The sequence below is a fragment of the Petromyzon marinus genome, chromosome 5 (assembly GCF_048934315.1).
Source record: "Petromyzon marinus isolate PM22_M1 ecotype Great Lakes invasive population chromosome 5, UKy_Petmar_22M1.pri1.0, whole genome shotgun sequence".
In the NCBI taxonomy this organism is placed as follows: domain Eukaryota; kingdom Metazoa; phylum Chordata; class Hyperoartia; order Petromyzontiformes; family Petromyzontidae; genus Petromyzon; species Petromyzon marinus.
This window is the reverse complement of record NC_133671.1, coordinates 14741631-14758648: the sequence shown is the minus strand read 5'-3', so window position 1 is coordinate 14758648 and position 17018 is coordinate 14741631. Positions and strand designations below refer to the sequence as shown.

General features: G+C 42.5%; 1 protein-coding gene across 1 annotated transcript; it reads left to right on the top strand.

Moving 5' to 3' along the window:
• Window positions 1-1788: 1788 nt before the first annotated feature.
• On the top strand, window positions 1789-16598 carry LOC116939297 (carbonic anhydrase 2-like; the record flags this gene model as incomplete). Its single annotated transcript, XM_032947505.2, has 9 exons — window positions 1789-1844; window positions 3629-3657; window positions 6213-6248; window positions 7111-7284; window positions 7927-8072; window positions 9518-9610; window positions 11878-11941; window positions 12391-12557; window positions 13311-16598. Coding segments are annotated over 9 exons (972 nt in total), but the record flags the coding sequence as incomplete, so codon positions are not given.
• Between the last annotated feature and the right edge of the window lie 420 nt (window positions 16599-17018).

Here is a 17018-nt window from a genome sequence, read left to right as displayed (position 1 = left end):
ACCATACTTCACCACCCTGGTCGGTGCGTGTTGATGTGGGAGGCGGGGGTGCTTGGACCAGTTTAAACATCCACACCCCACGTGTGTATCATCCTCTTCCTTCGTACGGCTTGATGCAGGTGCAGAGCACCAACTCCAATTTCACGTTCACGAGCAGCGGAGTGGTCTCGCCGTGACGTATCCTTTGTATCTGTAGATCCGGGGACATTGCGTCGTTTTGCGTTGCGCGGTCTGGTCAGGATGACCACAGTCGCACACTGGATAGTTTCACATTTTCCATTTGTGCATCACATTTGCCATTTGTGCATCTGGCACGGTTTGTGCATCACATTTGCCATTTGTGCATCTGACACGGTTTGTGCATCACATTTTCCATTTGTGCATCTGACACGGTTTGTGCATCACATTTTCCATTTGTGCATCTGACACGGTTTGTGCGTCACATTTTCCATTTGTGCATCTGACACGGTTTGTGCGTCACATTTTCCATTTGTGCATCTGACACGGTTTGTGCGTCACATTTCCCATTTGTGCATCTGACACGGTTTGTGCATCACATTTTCCATTTGTGCATCTGACACGGTTTGTGCGGATGCGGTTCTGGGTGAAGCTTGAGCTAAAGCCATGTTGGATCATTTCTAGATTTGAAGCTTTCGTGACTGCAAGGATCCATACTCTTTGGTTCTATTTGGTAAAGCCACGTATGTAAAAAAATAAAACAAAAATCACGACGTTTAGGCCACAACACAAGCGGCCTTCATCAGGTGAAGGGACCAGCCTGTCTCGAAGACTGCGCTGGAGTGAAACAGAGCCAAGCTCAGACTGCGTGAGTACGTGGCTTTACCGAATAGAACCAAAGAGTATGTACACAGCTGTGTACACAGCTTAAAGGTCGCAGTCTGAGCTTGGCTCTGTTTCACTCCAGCGCAGTCTTCGAGACAGGCTGGTCCCTTCACCTGATGAAGGCCGCTTGTGTTGTGGCCGAAACGTCGCGATTTTTGTTGTTTTATTTTTTTTACCTACGTGGCTTTACCGAATAGAACCAAAGAGTATGTTGGGTCATGTTCTGCGTTTGGTTATGTCAGTCACGGTCAGAAATGTACCGAAGATCGCCTATAGGTTCACACTCCAACCTCGTAATAATGTAGTGACATTGTTGATTGCTAGTTTAATCAAGAATCGTCGTCGTGTGCAGAGACCTCATAGCTAACTACGTCGCAGGGTCGTGAGAGATAGAAATGACTGATCAGCAGTGGACTGAGCACGGCTGCTGAGGACGATGATGAATGACTCGTGATGCCGGGGTCCAATGTTGTTGTTGTTGTTGGTGTTGTGAGTGTGTGTGTGTGAGAAACAGCTCGTCGTCAGATCTAGCAACAGCTGTTCCACGGCAAGTAACTGCTCGCAGTGGCTTCTGATATGTGGGCCCTACGTGTCGCTGTCTTCACGTCTTCGTCTTTAACAAAAAATCTATTCGTTGCGAGCTCCGCGTTCCCTGCTTGCGCGGCTGCTGAGTGTTGGGCGGCTCGGGACCGGCAGCTGCCAGACCGTACTTCACATCTGACTGGAAGCTATCAACGCCAGTCTCCCTCTTTAGTTGTATTTTATTTTCATTCCCTGCATACTATGATCGTGTACCGACCGCATCGATGTTGCTGAGCGGTGGCGCGCAATGGGTGAGCGCACTGCGCTCGATGTACCTGGCCTACGAATGCGATTCCCGGCCACACGGCTAACGTCAGTGCCGGCGAGGAGTTTGTTGTTGTTGGTGTTGTTGGTGTTACATGAACCGGCGCCGCCTCCACCCCGACTCCCACGCCGCCAACAGCGCACCGCCTAGCGTGGTGAGTACAGACTGCGTGGGGAGACCGTCATCCAGCAGTGGATTGGGAAAGGGCTGTAGAAAACATTTTGGAATTTGGACTCTTGCTATTAGGAGAGTGGTTTTCAACATCGTTCAGCATCCCTCTCTCATAATCATGACTAATTGACCGCCACTCCCCGCATCCCTCTCTCCCCGACAGCCCCGATAACACAACTGAGGTTACTCAGACCGACAGCTACACAGAGACATCGCATGGCTACGCTTCTCGTTAGCGGACAATTGAAAACATGTGTTGCGTGTTCGCGTGTTTTGTCATCGCAAAAGTGGGCGATGACATTCCCCGCAGACATTCGAATGTTTTTTTTTCTTCCCTGCACGGTGTCCATGCCGCAGCCTCACCCCCGAAATGCTTCCTTGCCCGCCCCATAGTTGCGCGCCCCACGTGCTGAGGAACGGCAGCGACAGCTTTTCGCGTAGCTCGCTTCGCGAAACGCAACCCTAAAATGTTATTCATTAAAAAAAAGACCCTGTCCCTGCCACCGTTCATTCTGATAACCCCGTCGCATATTGATTTTACCTGCTAATGTAAAGGCGTGCGTACCCATTTCTCTATGCCGCATTCTGCATTTGCGTTGTCGTGTAAACAGAGTACACGTGGCACCCTTCCTCATTCCACTGCTTTAAACCACCACGCTGATGTGCTCAATATTACTTCTTGGTATTCACCTGACTCGCCCTTTACTGTATACTGTATATAGAACTCGCTTTTGAACAAAAAATGCCCCCTGTATGTGACACTTCTTTTGCCAACGCAGTTGACACGTTCCAATCGTGTGTGAAGTACAGCATTAGTTCATCACGCCTGACTGCTGATGAATCCCAAAATATCTAAACCGATACAGAGATTGCTTTCCAATCCATGTCAGATCAGGTATATACATTAAAAAAATTCCGTTGCAAAACCTTGGTTTTAAAAAGTTACAGTATCCATCCAATACGCATGTTTTTTCTTCCTTGATAACTCGTTGTTGTTTGAACCCGAAAAGGCGTGTGCGTACCTATCAGGTGTGGGATACCACATTGATTCCAAATAGGGCACGGTATTTTTTGTTTCCCACAATTGCTCAGGAAATCGGTGCCGTCACAGGTCAAAAAATCATTAAGGAGATTATATAGAAGCAAACAAACCGGTAAGATTACCTTACTCCAAACAGCACGTGGACGAGACTGCATTGTGCGTTGCTGCGCGCACTTGAACCACACGCTGCGCCCTCAACAACGGGGCGTGCGCGACTTGAGCGATCTCTCTGTCCTTGCTACCGTCATCATCATCACCAGCAGCAGCAGCATCATCATCGTCAAAAGCATCGGAGCTCGTCACCCATTATCCAGGAGCGCTGAGCCTGGAGGATAAATACGGCTGCGTGCGCTGAGAGCCTGCGCATTCATTCCGTCTCAGCCATACCTCCCACATCCACCCACTCACCCACCCCGCTCTGTCCAGTTCTGTCTGCCACTACAACATTAGACGCACGGGCAGATACTTTGTACAGCACGGCGGCTTGCGCCAGTGTAGCCTCGCTCACCCTGCGAGCAGACGACGGCACCTGTTGTGCACTATTTATACTACTTTAGCCACTCTTGTTACCGGCTTTTATTCATTGTATTAGTCGGCTTGCCGCGCGGCTGTTTTGTTTGTCAATCTTACCAGCAGTGCGTCAACGGCAGAGAGCTCCAATAGCGGACTGAGATGTATTTCCCCGTGCTTACCGTTTGCGTGCTGGTCATCTTTGTGATTTCCAGGGTAAATCGTACCAGTGCGTCCGGAGATGGTAAGTCTGTGCGTGTGTGTGTTCATGTGGAAACGCGTTACATATTACTGCACTGCTGTAACACCGCAAGGGATGTTCGTTCGGGGTATTAATGTGACGTGAATGTCTTTCAAAGAGGGAACACCAATGGGAAATATTTGTACTTTAATAAATATGTGCTTGTATTTTACAGCACCGTAGTTCAAATGAATGTGAATGAGTGATGGCTATAAGTGTGTCATCACTGTTGGCAATGTTCGCTTTACGGTTACCGTCAGATCTATTTATTTAAGATCATTACTCACCATAGCATTTTCTTGGATGAAAAGGCAAACTCGTGGGTACTGTTTTTTCATGCAGTAGTTAAATTTACACTGAGAACTTACGGTAGGCGTGTGCTATTCCTCGTTATGATTTAAACATGTTCGTTGTGAAAGCCGCGTGTGAATTGCTTTGATTTGGAACATTAAAAGCGCCATGTAAGTAGACCGGGCAGTGAAAAGAACCGTGTAACATCGGATGTGTTTTAATGTTGAATGCAATTTAGTGTCGCATTGGCACGATGTCACGTGGTACCAGCTATTTAAACATAAGCTTAATTTAAGATATTGCTTTGCATCAACGTTAAATGCTCAACTCGCTTTCAAAGAGGTCAGAAAGCCTATTAACACCAGACACCTCTGAAAGTTAATTGCATGGTTTAAATACAATTCAGAGCACAATACTGCAGACATGGGGTTGTTCAATGTACATTCAGACAACTTGCATTGGACATGCTCCTTCATTTTTACGGAATTTTACTGTGGTGGAATTCATTCTGCCATCGTTTTATTACCACGTATCAAGACGTTACAATTAAAACATCCCCTCGTCATATGAATTGGCAATTTTTTTTTTAAACCATAAAAAAGTATGTTGTCTCCTTAAAGTCAAAGACACCGCAAATATCCATCCGAACTAATTTCCAATTTACTTGGCTCGATCTCGACGGTCTCGCACAACCGTGGGCGACGAGTCGAGCTTTCCAAATCAAGCGTGGCTTTGTTCGTAGCTTGCCAAAAACTTTAATTTTTTTTTATCTTTCCCGGATGTGCTGCAAAAAAAAACCTGGCATTTCTCCGCACGCATTCGATTTCTCGTTGGCGACCCTCGGAAATCATTGCTCCCTTTGCTCTTTGCTGGTTTCTCCGCAGCAAAACACAGGACGGACAATAATTTAACCTCACTTGACACATTAGTTAACGTTGAATTAATGTATCCAGGAACTATCTTCCCGGATAGGGTAGCTATCGGAGACTGCAGCGAACTCCTTTAATTGACTGAAATTAAGTGGGGGGGTCCGATGGCGCTTTCACGTGATTGGGCCCTCACGACCGTGTCACCACTGACAGAGCCAGTGGGGGGGGGGTGGGGGATGTGGGGTGGCACGTGCCCCCCCAATGATCCGATCGAAATCCCATCATTGGGGTTTATTAGTAATAAATCGGCATTTTGCGACCCCCGCCCAACTAACAACTCCTATCATTTTTTATTGCTGGAAGGGTTGCCACCCACTACCTGAAAATCCTGGCTCTGCCATTAGTGTCACGTGGCTTATACGTTCTTCACGTCGTATCCACCGGTCATGTCGGTTACTTTCGGTGAAGAATGATTGTGTATTTTGAGTGAGAGTAAATGCATATATAAGGTACACATGTAATCCATAATTAATGAGCTGTTTGCTACCCAGTAGGATTTAACACACACACACTTGCCTGGGTTCCTTGAGAACAGCATGCTGGAAAGTAATTTATACTGGCTTGTGGTTATGTAGCTCATTTATTAATTTTGGTGTATTTGTCTTGTGGTTATGCAGCTTTAATGCTTCACCTGCACTAATGATGTTGGCGGCATTTTCTGACAATTTTGCCAAATGAAAATATTGCTTTTTGGCACTAGATTGACAAGGCCCACGAGCTCGACATCATCGTTTTCTTTCATATGACACAGACGCATAGTAATGTTTGAGTGACTCGTGTACAATCTAAATACGTCCTCAAAGGGATAGAAAGCTGATCTTGGGCAAAAAAAAATATGATTGAGTCTATGTTTAAAACTGGAAGAAGAAAAAATGTCTGAAAATTTTAAATAATTTGGGCCCATAAAATGTATGCCTCGAAAGCTGAGTGGCTTCATGCATAGTGTGTGGTCAACCTCGGCTTCAAAATTCATCAAAGCCCTCGAGCCTAACACAGAAATATGTGATCACCATCATTAAACGAACAAAGTAATTTGCTTCTCGTGGATTGTGACACTTAAGCTGTGAGAATTTGGGCAAAGCCCCACTTATGCTTACGAGTGTTGTGTGTGTGTGTGCTGCATAGTGCACCGCTTTTGCTGACTTCAGCCTTGGAGAGATAAAATAACGAGAGCTTAAAGCGGCCAACTTAACTTCGCTGGTTATATATGTAAATGACTTTGACTGTAGATAAAATTACCAAACTCAAAAATAATGTCCATTGAGCAATATTCGCGTCCGATGCTGGTGAGCATTAATCATGTATTTTGCTTGTTTGTTTGTTTTTATTATTCCACAGCACATTGGTGTTATGACTCTCAGAATTCGGAATGTGGTAAGTCACACCATGCTTTCTGTCTAAATGAAATGTTTTGCCTAACCAATGTCACATCTTCTGTGCGTAAAAAAAAAGCTGTTTTGTGATTAACTCTTAAGCAATAAAACATGTTAATGTAAGCAAATGTATATTGCATCGAACATTGCCTTTTGGAGCTCTGAGCAGCAAGTGGTTTTCATTGAAAGACAATTTCACGTGAAGTAAATGAGATTTTCATTCGAGTGTTTCATACAGAAATTTGTCAGGAGTCTATGATGATTTAATTGCAAAGAAAAGCAGGTTACAAACCACGTTTGTTATGGTGTGCCTGTGTCCATCTGCATGTAATGCTCAATTTACTGGGTGTTTGCTGCATTTGTTTTTACACACTGGTAACACGGATATGCAAATTTGCATTTAGTTTAAAATCAGGAACAATAAACATTGTATTTATATCACAGTTAATGTATATTCTAATTTTATTATTTTAGCGAAGAACATTTACAACTTCGTAAACGTTTCATAATTTACTAATTTGACACTCGTCAAAGTATTTTTTTTTCATAGTACACAGACATTTGCCATTATTAAAATCTGTGACCGTTTAACACGGAAAGCACATGTTCAAACTTATTTTTTGTACGTAACTCCATTTTGTTGTAACGTTCAGCGCTGGGCTGGTGTCCATTCGAACACTGGTGGTAATCAACGTGAATGAATGAAACAACCCGTTTTTTTGTTATTCGTGCTCCACACATCCGACTATAGAGGCGGCATAGCTGAATTTTATTTGAACAACGGAAGCACATAGGCGGTATATCCAGTGGACAACGTTGTTATATATATATTTTTAATGCTTTGCCATCTGCCTTTTGTGAAGGTCCACGCACGTGGTATAAAAACAGCCCCGCGTGCAGTGGTACAAGCCAGTCTCCCATCGACATCCATACGGGTAGTGTGAAACGCAACGCGACGCTGCAGAAGCTCAAATTCATTGGCTACGACTCGACACCTGCTGGCGTCACATGGTCCATACAAAACAATGGACACACCGGTAAGGAGTTTTGTTTTTTGTCATTGAAAGTCTCAACCGTTTCGCGAATGTTTTGTTTTTCAAAACTTGTAGAAAAGAAAAGAATAATAATACATAAATCTTCTTTGGTTCTTTCGGTAAAGTCACGTAGAATGAGAATAAAATAATAAATTGATAAAATAAAATGACACAATAATATTCTCACGACGTTTCGGCCACAACACAAGCGACCTTCATCATCCTCATCAACAGCTATGATTTGTCCACTGCTGGATGAAGGCCCTCCCACAAGCCGTCGCCACCTCTCACGGTCTCGCGATGGAACAAATCCATCAAGCAAGCACCTGCTGAGACGTTTTCTTTGCTCCATCTCGGCAGTGGATGTCCTCTCGAAGACACTCCCCTTCTTTGGCTGCCCAACTTCATAATTAGCCTTCATCAGCGTCACGTCCTTCCCGAGCCTACTGACGTTCTAACCAGCGTGATGTCTCTTATCCACGTGTTCCTCGTTTTTTGCTCTTCGGTGCAATCCCAAGCATACGCGTCTCCACGCTCGCTATTCGAGAGAGTAAAAAAAACGCAAAAAATAAACGGTTTTGTGTTCGTGTGCAAATTAAAATAAATAAATAATGATGCCACCCTGTGACGCGTCTGTGCCCACAGTGCAGGTTGACTTGCAAGGGGAAATCGCCGTGAGTGGCGGTGGACTGCCAGGTACCTTCAACGCTGTCCAGATGCACTTTCACTGGGGGAACCCACACGGGCCTGGATCCGAGCACACCATCAATGGCAAGCAATTCCCCGTTGAAGTGAGCGGCTTCCGCACAGCATGCAATTACCAGTTTTACACCAATTACAATCGCAAGGGTTGTATGGGAATCTGTGGCTGGCTTTATAGATGTGCGTGCGTGCGTGCGTGCATCGCCAATGCATTCATATTGTGGGGTGAGAGATGCCGATTAAGGATGAGTGGTGCTGTATATTAGGGAGGTATAATGATGCATCGATTCATCAATTTTATGTCCATTCCTAAACGCGTGACCAGCGCATTCGATTCGCTCGTGTAAAACTAATGTTTTTTTTAATATATATTCCTACGTGTTTTACGTATTGGGATCATACTCTTTGGTTCTATTCGGTAAAGTGACTTTACCGAATAGAACCAAAGAGTATGGATCCTTGCAGTCACGAAAGCTTCAAATCTAGAATTGTATTGGGATCAGTGCACCCGTGCCGACAGCAGTGGCTGCTGCACCTGCTGAGCGACAAAAGTAACCATTTGATCTCGATACCGGCGTATGTTTTGCGTCGTAGGTTGTGTCAAATATATCTATAAAACACAGCCCCTACCCACCCCCCCCCCCCTCCGAACCCGATGGACCTTCAGCCAGGTTGGGGGCAGAGGACCCAGTAGGCAAGAGCGAGGCAAGGCGCAGGGTCGGATCCTTTGCCGTTTTTAAGTAAACGAAATGCCTCGTCGAGTTGTCTGACACCTGAAATGGGCAAAACATTTTTTTTAAATGTTAAGTACACCTCTAACCCATTCCATAACAAGGTGTCTGTGGATGTGTAGCATCAAGCCACTCAGCCCATCGGCATTTACGATGTCGCGATAACCTAAGCTAACCGTGAGATATATCGGTCCGGGCATCGGCTGAGTGGGTGGACGAAGTTGGGGTCATTTGAACGTCAAGGCGCCCTTGACACCGTTGAAAATTACCTCCGCCATCATCAGCCAGCTCCAGAGGTTACCACGGTCTCCACCACATTGCATATAAATTAAAAACAATCCGTAATGATGTCGCGATCCTGAGTCGCGACAAATCAATTAAATCTCAGCATGGGTGAAGCTTTACACCCCCCTACTGTTTGCGTACAAAAAGTTGGTGCAATCCTCACCTCATTGTTTCCATAAAATGTGTTTTAAATATAGGTCGTGCTTGCTTGTATTGATTCATTATTGTGAGGGGAAAACATGCAAACAACTTCCTTCCACAACTTGACGAGCCTCACCAAGTATTGCCCCATGAATTGTTTGATTGCCTGCATAGTGGTTTGCAAAACAATAGCATTGCTTCTATTGTTTTTCTGAGGGGAATACATTAAACCATGACGTCTGGCGTACACACTAACTTGTATTTTTTTAAGAAAAGGAATAGTTGGGCAGTTTCTTGACGTTGCTTTTCATGTCTGTATACCTTGGTTATTTTGAGGCTATAACAGTATTTCATTTCTCTTTTCTCCTTTTTTGTAGCTTCATATTGTGCACTATAACACCAAGTACTTGACCTTTGATGGAGCAAAGAATGAAAAGGATGGATTGGCCGTTCTTGGCTTCTTATATGCAGTGAGTTGATTATATTTGCACCCATCATTGTTGTGCTGTTTGCACGCACAGTTGGCATGCGTGTTCTTTTCCAAGTCCTCGAGTCCTCCTCGAGGACAGTTCTCGGCCTCGAGGTCGGCTCGAGGACATTTTCCCAGGGGTCGTCCTTGACCTTGACATTGCGGGGGGCGTGGCCTCGGGGTGTGGTGGCTTCGGGGGCGTGGCCTCGGGGGGTGTGACCGGGATCCGAGAACTCCAAGGGGAACATAATCCACGTAGTCACGTGGATTTTTTCTCCGGGTCCTCCGTTTTAGAAACGTTTAGTTTTGAGCGTATTTGGTTGCTGTAAATGTGCACGTGATAAGCCGCTTTATTGTTTGTGGCCAGGTCGCTTCTGAAAAAGAGCTATATAGCTCTGGGGTCTTACCTGGTAAATTTGTATTAGTAATAGGTTTTTACCCTTTTATCTGGCACAAAAACTGACACCTTTATACAAGGCATCATGTTTGCAAAAACCACAACACAAGTAGTCAAAATGCAAACAAAAAAGACAACTCTGATAATATGCACTGTCCTTGAATTTGATTGGTCCACACCCGAGACGGCTTTTCTTAGAACCTAGTCTCCACTGGTGTTGGATCTTTTGGCGTCTTCTGGTCCAACACCAGTGGAGACTGGGCTCTAAGAAAAGCCATCTCGGGTGTGGACCAATCAAATTCAAGGACAGTGCATATTATTATCAGAGTTGTCTTTTTTGTTTGCATTTTGACTACTTGTGTTTGTGGTTTTTGCAAACAAGATTCCTTGTATAAAGGTGTCAGTTTTTGTGCCAGATAAAAGGGTAAAAACCTATTACTATATCTTGTTACTGGCAAAGGAGGTCTCATAAAATTTGTATTAGTTTAGTAGTTTAAATGATCTTGGCTGGACTTAACACTGTTCTCCTTGCCTTGAATTCAAGACTGTTTTTTTTTACTCCACCTGTTCATTAAAAGTACTGAAATAGTTTCCGGTCGTTATATAATGCACGGAGATGCATTAGTATTCCATAAGTGAAGCCCATTGTATGTTTCTTTTACTTTGAATATCAATATCATATAACCAATAGCTATTTTGCCTGTCCAAGGACGGGTGTATATTGCAGTAAATCTGAAATATTCAATAGAAAAATTGTTCAGCTCATGATTATTAATGAGGGGGGGAGGAGGGGTTGCCCCATGTGGAGTGACGTCACCCGCTATTGGTTATTATGGAGGGGTGCGGCATGTGGAGTGACGTCACCCGCTCATGATTATTAATGACGGGAGGGATGCGGCATGTGGAGTGCGCGACCTTCTTGTGCGTTAGTGTAAATTGCCACGCGGGCATGAATATTAATGAAGGGGGGGGGGCTCTTTTGCAGTGACGTCACGCACGGATGTAGCACTGTGCTACGTAGATTAATTTTTTTACCGTCACTTTCTGCAAAGAAAAGTCATATCTGAAGCGACTTTGCGTAATAAATTATTAATCTAAATGGAACTAATTAAATTCAGATCGACCTTCCTCTGCGTTAGTGTAAAAATCCACCCACTCATGAATATTAATTAGGAGGGTGGGCCTCATGTGGAGTGACGTCACGTGGGGGTGGGCTTCATGGGGAGTGACGTCACGCGCGGGACGGACAGACATTTCTGGGTGATTATAATAGGTAATGCAAACGATTCTGGCCATGAATGGTGCATGTGGACACTTTTTGAAAAACTTGTGGCTCTAACCATTATTGCGTACATTATAAAACAGATTGTCCTCGCCATGCACATTTCTAGAGTTGGCAAAAGAGCGACATGCACAAAAGACGTAGCTTCTTCCACTCCAGCGCTGTCCTCCAGACAGTCTCGTCCCTTCACCTGATGAAGGCCGCTTGTGTTGTGGCCGAAACGTCGTGATTTTTTGTTATTTTATTTTCACCTACGTGACTTTACCCAATAGAACCAAAGAGTATAGACGTGTCTTCTTTGGTTCTTTCGGTAAAGTCACGTAGAATGAGAATAAAATAATAAATTGATAAAATAAAATAACACAATAATATTCTCACGACGTTTCGGCCACAACACAAGCGGCCTTCATCAGGTGAAGGGAGCGAGACTGTCTGGTAGGACAGCGCCTGAATCATTGCAGTCACGAAAGCTTTAAATCGAAGTATAGACGTGGTTGACATCGTTGAAAACAACTTCAAAGAGCAGCATATTTGTGATTGTTTCTTTTTTTCAGTGCTTTCATCTTAAAATTATCTTCCTTTTTTAAAGGTCGGACCAACAAACAACAATTATAACACCATCATCAATGCTCTACCCAGTGTGGCAAACCAAGGTATGTAGTTTACAGAGATGTCCGCTCCAGAATATATTATAGTACTCATAATACGTAATGATGATGGGTAGGGGGGCGTAGGTCAAATTAAGCAGCAGTGGGACACTGAATCGTGCACCTAAATTTAATTATCAGCAGGGCCAACATCAGTGGTGAGTGATAACTCGACCTCAGTGGTGAGTGATAACTCGACCAGTCGTGGGGCTCCCCCTTCACGACCTGGTGAAGCCTTCATCCGGCAGTGGATAGATAATGGCTGTTCACGACACGAACTGTATATATGAATGTACGTTGTATGTGGAAATAGTATAATTAGTACCGTGTATGTATTAATAATAATGTTACTGGTAAATCACAAATAATCCCCGAAGTATTTTAAAGTTTCACTGTCGGCAGGGTTGGCTGTTAATGTGTTCTCCTTTGCGTTTATGCCTATTTTATTTCTGCAGGCCAGAAGCTAAATTTTTCGTCCACGTTTAATTTGGACAATTTGCTTCCGTCGTACGTGAACATGAGTAAGTATTACCGGTATTCTGGATCGCTCACCACTCCTGGCTGCGGGGAAGTGGTTACTTGGACAGTATTCGAAGAGCCCATTATCATGGATGAAAATCAGGTTTGAAAATGCCTTTTTTTCCACATTATTATTTAGATTTTTATACGTACAATTACGTGGGTGGAGAGGGGTAGTAAGTGGACTGCGCCGTGAGGCCGCTGATCTGCATTTGATTCCTGGCTGTGGCTAAAGTTGGTGGCGAGTGATATTTGAACCAGTCCTGGATCTCGACCAACTTGCACTGACAAAAGTGGTGACGTATAGTGAAACAACCACCTTGGCAGCCCATGGTGCAGGGGGCACTTAATCCAACAGTGGACTGTCAGAGGGCTCTAAATTTTTGAATAAATTTACATAATCTATGTACATATACTGGTATATATATAATACCTCTCCCGTGAACTGCATTGCTGACAATGATGACATTCCTCTCTAAAATCATGATGTGCACACAGGCACGTGACAATTGTCCCCCCACCCAGAGTTGCAACGCTATTTTGGAGTTGCAACGTGATTTGAAGAATCTATTCGTTTATCATTTATATCATCCCGTTTTATATTGTTTAACATTTTATTACTCTAATTTCTGTGACTGTGTCCATGCTATTATCCATATCACATCAGCATATAATTTGCATAACTTCGAACATTTTCTGTAATGGATTCTCACATGCACAACTCAATGGGTGTCATTCGTGTAAAAATACATTTTTATTTATTAACCGCTGAATCGTTACATGCTAAGTATGTGTTCCAGACATTGATCATTCATGTATGTTTTGTTCATACGCGACTGTTTTGTGCTTCGTACAGATTAAGAAGTTCTCCTCTGTGTTTTTCTCCACGAAAGAAGACCCACAGCAGATACTCATGGTGAATAATTTTCGCCCGGTGCAAAAACTCAACTCGAGGATCGTGTACGCATCTGAGACGGCCACCGTTGGCTCTGCTGTGCCTCTCGTTGTCAACAAGTTCACCCACGCCGCTGGCCTTTTCCTTCTTGCTATTGTTTTGTATTGAGACCGACCAACGTTTAATGTTCGACGACCACTCTTTACACTACTGAGCAGTTTCTAAATATTTAATTGGCACACCCACACTTCATTAAGTTTTACGTCCGATTCATTTTACCTTGAAAATACTTGATCTTAGTGGAATTATTACTTTAATACGCCACACATCACTTCCATATGCAAATACGCTACAAATGCCACGTCACTAAACGGGGTGATTCGATTGTTTCGAGAATGGTGATGTCGAAAACAATTTCACCAGCCTAATATCGGGATGCTTGGAAAAGTCCACGGTATTATCATATTTTATACTGCATGCCTTATATTGATATTTGGGGTAAATATGTTAGCAAATAGACGGGTGTGTTTTTTTTCATTGGAACAAACTTTTGTTGAGAACCGTCTGAAATATCTTTCCTGTTATAACACAACAATTAAATATAATTATAGGTATACTTATTTTCACACGTGTGTAATTTATTTAATGTAATGTAGTACTTGTATCGTGAGGACTGTTTGATTTTTAGCAAATGGTGGGACAATCTAGAGAAGGTGATGATAGTTGTATTGATCGCTGGAGACTGACAATTGAAATGAGGGGGGGGGAACATTTTTGTAATCCTTTGCTGTGAACCAAATTTTACTATTTTTCGGTGCTGATTAAAATTAACACACCAGATTGTGTTTATTGGAAACAATCTGCTTTTATTTTTAACCAGTCTTTAAATTTATTATTAATAAACGTGCTGTTTAAATCATGAAAAATCGTATTTATGTTTTAAAGCGGTGACGAATAAAGTACAAATAAAATTATGGGAGAAAAAAACCACAATTTAAAACACAGCAGTTTAGTAAATTTTTATTTAAAGCTTTCGTGACTGCAGGAATTCATATTCTTGGTTATTTCGGTAAAGTCACGTAAAAAGGGGAACAATAAAATAATAATAATATAAAACATTAAAATAACAAAACAATAATATTGATTTATATTTGTATTATTTTATTGTTTCCCTTCTACGTGACTTTACCGAAAGAACCAAGAATATAGCAGTTTAGTAGTCTAACAACTTGTGATAATAAAGGGAATGCTTTCTCATTGATCTGTGGAATTGTTTGGGATTTGTTGAATATGAATGAACACAAATGCACGGTTGGAAAGGTGGATCAGGCTCCATCAGAAGAAGCGGCGTGATTTGTCTTTACTGAAGTTGGGCTTGCAGCTGTCATCTATCGGTCAGAGACAATCGAGGCGACTTGTCACTTTGGTTAAAATTCAATGCTTTTGAGCCCAAATAAAATTTCGGGATGAATAGAGGACACATATACAGCAAATGTGTGTCGTCCTTTTAATTTCCTGCACATTTTTGGTGCTGTATGTGCTTTAGAGTGAAAGTCAATCACATTGCTGATGAAATCATTTTAGACGAGTAACGTGTGTTTAGTTTATTTTTAAGGGTTTAAAACAAGTCTTACACAATTTTGAGTTTTGCGTCGCTTCAGTTTTGCCTTACAACATAATTACCACATCTACAGGGGCAATTAGTTGTATTTAAACATTTTTTTTTATATTTCTAAAACGTTTCACAAACCGCTGAGGCTTATTTGTAACCTATTAGGCGATGGTGGCTGTGTGCGCCTGTAATCCAGCACTGTGGAGGCAGCGACGGGGGGGTTGGCAAATTACACAAACATTGCGAAACTCCTTTACTCTGGGCATCAGCATCAAGGTGCCATAACCTGGCTCGCCATGAGAAGGCAATAGAGAAAACGAACTAATGTCCATCCGTTTCCATCTGTACAGAGATGGTGTTGACCCCTCGCATGCATGTTTTTTTTAAATTCCGGATGGTGCAGTCTCTTCCCACGTATACAACACTCATACATTGGCTCAAAACGTATTTAAATAGAAACCTAATGCAATAACCTCAGAAAAAAAAGACTCATAAGCCTCGGTGCGGCTTTCCTGGATAAATAAGTAATGATAATGTTTTATTTAAAAATGACATAAGTGCATTTGTATCATCTGCTATAGTAAGAAAGGGCTTCATGAGCTAAATGTTGCTGATAACTCGTCACTGAATTCAAACTGACCCAAGGACTGCTTTTTTGTAAATCAACTTTACTGGGAAAGTGTATTTAGATGGCCCTTAAACTGATGGATAATGCCCCATGAGTGAATTGGCAAGCCCCTTACGCAGTTATTTTTCTGCATTTTTTTATGGTGAAATTATACATTGGTTTGACTCAACCTTAGGGCAGGTATTGTTGATCTACATTAAAATAATTGAAAAACTAGAAAGTCTTGATTTGTATTCGTATCGAATGGCCTGAAACCTCAATGCGGTAATGGTGGTTTAGACAAAGACATTGTTTTAGCAATTTGAGATATGAGCGAATGTAATGAAAGTGGTAAAAAATATAGTGGCTTATATGCTTGCTTTACATTGGGGTTTAGTTTGACTTTAAATATCCAATTACATTGATAATATTTCCTAGCATTACACTTTATTTAAAAAAGTTCGTGCAATTGATGTTGGTCGTGACCAGTGTGCATTTCACTGTGTTCTGCATTCTCAAATAAGTACATTGTTTGAGGAGGATGTGGCTAGGTGACTCAGAGGGCAGAGGCCCGAGCCAGCACCACTGAGATCCTGGCTTCCAACCCAGGCACTCACCTGTGAATAAAGTAGGCACTCAAGTGGAGTGAGTTGATTGTCTCGGCCCAGTCATCAACGACTGCAATATATATAGACTGTATCCGTCACATTAATATCACACACAAAAAAAATACTTGGCTAAATTCCAGCTGTGAGATTAAAATATTGGATGAATGTTACGCAACACATTTCAGTAGCTAATGAAACGCCCTTCCTTTTCATACACTTTTCACGAATAAGAACAGCGAATTCCCACCCTATTACCCGTGAGTAATTCATGGGTATTGACCAGATATTGTTCCCAGTATGCGCTCCGTGACAATTGATAATGGCCGATGATGACTCCTATTTCCAAAGTGATCAAACTCCGTGTAAGGTTTTAAACTTAATATGTATGAAACAAAATAAACAAATGCATTTTACTTGAGAAATGACGTGCAATGTGTTCATATTTTATGCTACGCTTTGTAGCACAGATTGTCATATGTGGCTGTTGAATGATTTGGAGGTTTGATAGATGTGGTGCATTTGGTTCACAATCTGCATGGCAATGGGTCTGCCGAGAGCCAGTTTTACATTAGATATAATTCATTTATTACACTATTTCATGTGTAATAATGCAATCAAATGCATTGTAATTTAAAATGGCAAAAAGGTCTAATAACCCTCCTTTGTGTAACCGTTAAACATTTAAATGGCTCCCGATGCTGAACATTTTTCAGACGAGGACAGGGCAACTTAAACAGATTTTTGTTGACTTTGTTCAACGTTTTTAACACGTTTGGGCCCGCTGTGCAGCTGCAATTTAACTGCTGTCTAAATATATGCCATCTCAATGCATTTCTCACTTT